A 6819-nucleotide genomic window follows, 5' to 3' on the forward strand; every position below is an offset into this window, starting at 1 on the left:
TGAAGTGTAAACTTGTTTAATAAACCATATCTTTCATTTTCGATTTTTAATTCACGTAGTCCGGGAACTTTCCGGACAAACTGTGTATGTATGAAGTACTTATTGGTTGTCATTTGCTTTATTTATATATATATTTTCTTTTTTTTAACTCTATATACATGTATGTAAATCATACATTGTGTGTTGTATACATATAATATTTTACTATGCGTACGTGTTAGAGGTTTTTAATAAGTGTCATAGTTGTACTTGCTTTTGTGATATAATAAAAAAATATCTTTAATATGTACTATTGAATTTTTTTTATCTATCAAATACATGAAACTTACTGATAATACCACAAATTATTTTTAGATTTTTTTGAAAACATTTTACAAACGCTAAAGGACATATATCATGCAGTAAATGTTTTTTTAGTTTGTTTGAACTATTATAATATATCTTTCTTTTCTTGTAATTGTGCAGTATTATTTCTGTTTGTGCAAATTTAAAATATTGTTTATGTATCACCTGTTATTTTGTTTTTATTCACATTTTATTTTTTTTTATAACATTAATGCGAAATTATACAAGATGTAATAAGAGTTTTTATCTGTTTCAGCCATCATTTCTTATTGATGCCATTAAAAAAAAGATTGTAAATCGTCGTTCTTTTCGAGTTAAATTAAAGAGTAAACTTCGTTATATGTCCTACAATGCACTTACTTACAGAAATTGATTTTTCTAATAGTGTGCTTTTGTATTTAAAAATATTTAGCCAATTATTTGTGTTGTTCAATACGTAAGTCATATTTGAAGATAATTTTGTTTTATGACAAAAAAACATATTTATTATTTATATTTACAATCTGTACTACAAATTATGGATTTTAATATATGTAAAAATTTGCTCAATAAAACAAAAGTTGTCCATAAAACAAAGTCGATTCTTCATTAAGATATCATAGCGTAGTAGTTTATATGGCTAACTTATTTTTGTAAAGTTAAGTATTTAATAAGCATCTTATAAGTAAAAGAAATATATAAAAAGTACACATTAAAAAATTTTAATATTTAAATATACAAAATATATTCAAGTATAAAAATAAGAAATCAAACTATTTTATATTATACTAATTATTTAAAATGGTAAATGTGTTAAAAGAACTATAATTTATTACGTATGTATTATAAAATAAATATTTGTTACAAAATTCTTATTTATAATAAAAATAATTTTTGCATTTTATTTGTTTATTACTTTTTAATATTTCTTACGTTTTTAATACTGGACACATTGGCCTTTAAGGTACATTTGTACAACATAGGTTTGGCGAAGAAGAAGAGAATAACTGCAGACTATGCGGCGAGAAAAAAGAGAACAGTGCGCACATATTATGTCTATCTTTCTTGCTTAAAAAGTTCAGATTTTTGGGCCGCATGTTTGCAGAGCTCGAGGACCTGAAAATAATCAAGATCGGCCATCTGTGTAGCTTGACAGAAAATGCCGAGCTGAAGCAGATAGGCCGATAAAGAAAGTCACAAAAGATCTTATAGATCCAGGTGACACATGTACAAATAATGTAATTTGTCGTACTTTTTATTGTTTTACCCATTTATACTCATAGACATACTTATAATAATAGAGTAGACTGCAAAATTGTTTATATGTACATTCTTTATTGAGCGTATTAAAAAGTCATGTAACGTGCAGTACCCACTAGTACTCTCGCGCAATCTCGCAACTTAAAATAATAGATATGTGATACAACTACAATATGGTAAGGCTTTGAAAAACACACTCTCAAGATTATTGCGTCATTCTATCTTCGTATTATATCTAATAAGCAATACACATGAATTGAGAGATGCAATAGCGCCCTTTTTTCCAGCGGCCTAAATCTACCGGTTTTCATCAAATTATCAATCAAAAGAGAGGATGATAAAGAACCCTGATTAAAGATCACTATATTTTACTTTTTGATTTGTCTTCGTGTATAATAGCAACCTTCACTGATTTCACTGAAAAAAGAAAATCGGTATTTGCATTTTAAAAAGTGGCAATACCGGTGTGCGATAAATTGGTGAAATATTCGCTAACATCCAATGGCTGTAAAGTGAGATGGCTTTCTGATATGCAAAGAGAAATGCGGAACGAACAAGTTTTTGTTTGTTTCGCTTTCCTTCTTTCATTAAACTTATTTTAAGTGTAGTTTTCGTGCTTCTTTTTGCTCTGATATACGTACATGTCACAGAAAATCCTGAAAATAACCATCTCAAGAAAGTTTCTTACAACATACTCGATTGCTGCTTTCAGCATTACATATCCATAACACTAGACGTAGGAAGAAACTACAGAGCAACAATTACTTTTAACCGTAGACAGTACAAATGCAATTCTCTTTGAGTCTATGCTGCAATCACTTTTAGATAATTTAAAAAATGTTTTATAATCTAGTTAATGTAGTTGTTTTTGTTTTTGTTTTATGTATTTTTTCAGAAAATCATATATTGACTTTACTATCTTAAAAAAAAAACATCATATATGAAAGTTTTCGCAGTGAATAGTGAAAATCTACATTTCAAAAGACATATTTTTTTTTTATCACTAACCATATTTCTATCAGTAGAGATAACTTTCGTAGATCGCGAATTCACTATAACGCACTTTACATAGTGTAGCAAAATAGAGATAAGTAATTAAGTAATCCGTTTATTTAATATGCGCGCTTATACGAGCCTCGTATATCGCGATTTATAAANCGCGGCATTTCTGTGGAACAGAATATCCGCGAACTACAAAAGTTACCTCTATACAGTAGCGTAGTAAGATAAGACCAGTGCGGTATTTTCCTTTTCTTTATAAAGTTACTTTGCTAATAACTACTTAAATACTTATCAAAGAATTGTTTTAATCTGTTAAAAAGTACTATTTTATTTAACGTTTTACTTTTCTTTAACTAAATAATTTTTTATAAAAATAAAAACAAAGTACTGACTTGCTCGTAAATTATTTGGCTAATTATTTGCACAGTTGTCTGTGTTGGAGACTGTAAAGTTACAAGTGTGTACTCCTCGTTTGTTTTTGCGCTACTCGCTTATTTTAGAGAAAAAAAGAGCGCATTAAAAATAAGCAAGAAAAGACAAAGCAGTCTTTTCATTTTACACCAAAATCTATAAGAGATTTTGATACAAAAAAACTCCAAATTTTTTGAAGAGACATTTCGTGTTTCTATTACGCAAATCGAAGAAATAAGAACAAATACAATTTTTGTACATTATATTAAACAACGTACGAACTTCACGCTATAAAAACGCGTTTATATATTGCTCCAGTCCGCCGACAGCGACCGGAGCGGATAGCTTCTTTCGCACTTCTTTTAATACGCCACTGCTTCTATACATATATATACCTACATGACATACACTCTAAGTAAGTCGTTTTCCACAACACAGATGTTTTCATCGTGATGTATATTTGTTACTTTACGGAAACGACTGTGCTGTAGTTATCGAGTATCTCTAGAACAGGCAAGATCGCAGATATCTTTTATTTTTAATCTTATATAGCGATGATTTTGTGTTTCAAGAGATTTCTATTTTAATAGATTGGATTATTATCTTAAGCATGGTAAGTCAGTAAAAGATCGGTCATATATTTGTTGAAAATATTTATATTTGTTTTTGAATGTAACCTATATCTTTTATCATACGCTGACAAAATATAAAATCTGTCCTTTTCTCTTTATATTTAAAAAGTATATACGTATTCAATTTTATCAGTTATTGTACGTATCTGTCTATTTGACAATACTCCGTACATTATTAATACAAACATATTACTACAATTTAAGAATATCTTTTTTACATTGACGTAATTTGCAATGTATGACATACTAAATTATTATAACGAGCTCACAAAATGTGAACAGGCTTTTGTAAGTAAAGCTTTATTTGTTCAAATAGTATTTTGTCATAAACGTTTAACACACTTTAAACTCTTCTTTTTTCAATCGTCTTTCTATGTGTCAAATTTATGAAATTAACACAATCATGACAAATATTATGTGAGTGTATGTATACGTGATAAACATAGAAACATCGCAGCATAGTGATAAACATACTTATAACTGTTATATATATGTCTGTTGTTGGCAATTGTGGACAAATAATTTATAGCCGCGTTTAGCAAAGCTAAAAGCTTTGTTAAAGCACGAAAAGCTATCGCAGAAACTCTTGTGGCCGTGGCCACTCTCAAGCTTCTGTCTGGTTGCGATTTATTTGCATATTTTGTGGTCCATCACTAAATTATTTTTATAGATTCACAGTACGCGCATGCTTACAGTCTCCAAATTCCTACGGTGTAAATATTTAAAAATATATAGCCTGAATCTTAAAAAGCTTGAACGCACAGACTATAAAGCACGTTAAAGATACATAAAAAAAAAAAAAATTTTCCGCGTTTGTTTTGTTTGGTTTCTTTCCTATTTGTTCTTTTTTTATATTCGAAATTAGAAACATGTGCTATATCTTTATTTTTAGAAATACTTTTTTTTGTCATAAAATCTTCGAATCCGTTGTCAAAATATCTTGGTTTTCCAAGAAGTTATTGTGGGAAAAAGAATCAGTTATTCGAAGCACTTTTTACTGGAGTGTGTACGAACGTACGCCGGCACTGANTCAGTAGAGGAGAAATTTCCATCTACTTTTTTTACATTGTTACTATTTGAGTTAACAAATAAACGCGTTTGAATGTTACGCATGCGAGATCTTTGAAATATGAAATATGAATGCATAAAAATTTACAAACTTTGACAATCATTGTAGTTATGTGTGATTTCATTGGTATTTCTTGTTGACGATGTCTTTTTACTGACATTTTCGTTGTTTTCAACATATTACAGAGGAGAGGCCAAAGGCAACGAATTCATATCGAAAACCGAGTAGTGCGTGGCGCAAAGAACGCAGAAGAGATCCTTATTCAAAGCGAAGCATTGGACATGTCGCATCACAGCAGACCAAGCGTCATCGTCTCTACATCGCCGCAGAACGGTGAGTAATCGCTAATCGATGTCGAGAATTCTCGTCTAAAAAAAAGAAATGTTAGATTATAAAACCTTCATGTTAGAGCGTGTGTTAAGTTGGCACCCCAACATTAAATTTTTGTAGTTCTGATTAGAGTTCCCGCTTTATTTTGAGGAGACTAAGAGTTCTCGATAGTTTATATAAAGAGTTCTAGTGATTTACTGCCTCAAAATTACATATATATATTATAATTAATTACATATTATAGTATAATTAATTACATATATATATTATAGTATTTTAATATACATAGTATTTTAATATTCAGGATTATTTCAAAGAAAAAAATGCTTAGCGTTTATTATAATTTTATCATAATAGAACTTGTTTTCTTTTCTAAAATTGCTTGGAATTAATTAACGCAAGATACAACAAAAAATAAATAAAAAATCAACAAAAACATTTTGAATGAAAAAATGTTTCTTTCTAGGCAATACAAATGAGGACAAGATTGTGAAGTTCACGTCGACGCGAGTATCCAGTACTCTTCGTCGAGAAGTACCGGATTTAGGACGCCCGGCGGTGCCAGCGATCTCGAGATCGAAGCTTCAAACGATCACTCGATCCGAAAAAATATGCTGCCGTTTTTAATGTTACTACNAATGACAAAGATACAAGTCCGAATAATGATAAATAATCGCTATTGAGAGAATTCAGCCTTGGCTGAAAAGAATTTTTAATGATTCATCAGCAGCCGAACATTAACATAAAGTTCAAACATTGACTCACTGAATACGAAATATCGTTTTTGTAACAAATGATTTATGAAAAGCAAAGTTCACGATATTGAATTAACTTGATAAATTTTTAATAGTTACCTTGATAACTTTTTCCTTTAAAATTTTCGATATTTCGTAAGCAATAAAACCAAGTGAAACAGTGAACGAACCCAATTAATTTTGTTTGTCGGTGATATCCTTGATTCCTTTGATGATATTTTCGATACTTGNATTAAACCAGTGTAGATCTGGTTCTAGGCTGTGGACCAGCCTGTCTTATACGTTCTTTGCGTAGCTGATGATCACTTTGCGAAAGCGCTCTGCGAGNACTGGAAGCAGATTCAAGCGACGGCTCGAAAGAAGTTCACATAACCATCGGACAAATTTGCCAGGAATCTTGTCGTAATCCTTATCGTCGTTTAGTATTACCGCGTTACAACCCGTTCGGGGTTGAAATCGTTCCAGTNTCGCTCGCTATTTGTGTACTAGATNATAACTTATTGTTGTTAAGAGTTAACCGAATTCTAAGCGTCTGCATTCGAAGAATCTGTATCGAAGCAAGTAAAGTGACTTAAACATACGCTGAAAATTGTACTCTCGGACGGTACGTTCTCGTTAATATTCATAATTTGCTCTTTGTCTTCGAAGTAATAGAACTTTATTGATGATTAAATTAAAAGTTAACGAAGTCAATATTTGAAGTAATAAACACATNAATAAGAAAAACAAAACAATTTAATCATAATATAAAAACTATTTGTTTTTATAAATTTGCTGATTATCAATCCTACGTAAAAGTTATCTTTTTTTATGTGTATAAAATTGAAAACAATTTTTATTTGCGTTTAAAACTTGTGGCATACACGATGTGGCACATACAATGTTCTTTTGCACATGCTAGATCGTACGAGAGCAATCGATCAATCGCGATCTGGTATAGAGAAAAGCATCGTAAACTCCGACTAATTTTGTTTTTATTTTTATTAAACATCTTTCTATACTTCGTAATTTCAATTTATATATTGTTTTTTTTTTT

The 6819-nt window shown here is 30.1% G+C and overlaps 1 protein-coding gene across 1 annotated transcript; it reads left to right on the plus strand.

Annotated features, from left to right (window-relative positions):
• Positions 1-3446: 3446 nt before the first annotated feature.
• Positions 3447-6392, plus strand: LOC109862381. Its single transcript, XM_020442416.1, has 3 exons — positions 3447-3610; positions 4884-5031; positions 5495-6392. The coding sequence occupies exons 1-3, from the start codon at positions 3608-3610 to the stop codon at positions 5653-5655; spliced, it is 312 nt and encodes a 103-aa protein (XP_020298005.1). The 5' UTR covers positions 3447-3607; the 3' UTR covers positions 5656-6392.
• Positions 6393-6819: the final 427 nt, after the last annotated feature.

Source organism: Pseudomyrmex gracilis, unplaced genomic scaffold, assembly GCF_002006095.1.
Source record: "Pseudomyrmex gracilis isolate BER0280 unplaced genomic scaffold, ASM200609v1 scaffold_1698, whole genome shotgun sequence".
Classification (NCBI taxonomy): domain Eukaryota; kingdom Metazoa; phylum Arthropoda; class Insecta; order Hymenoptera; family Formicidae; genus Pseudomyrmex; species Pseudomyrmex gracilis.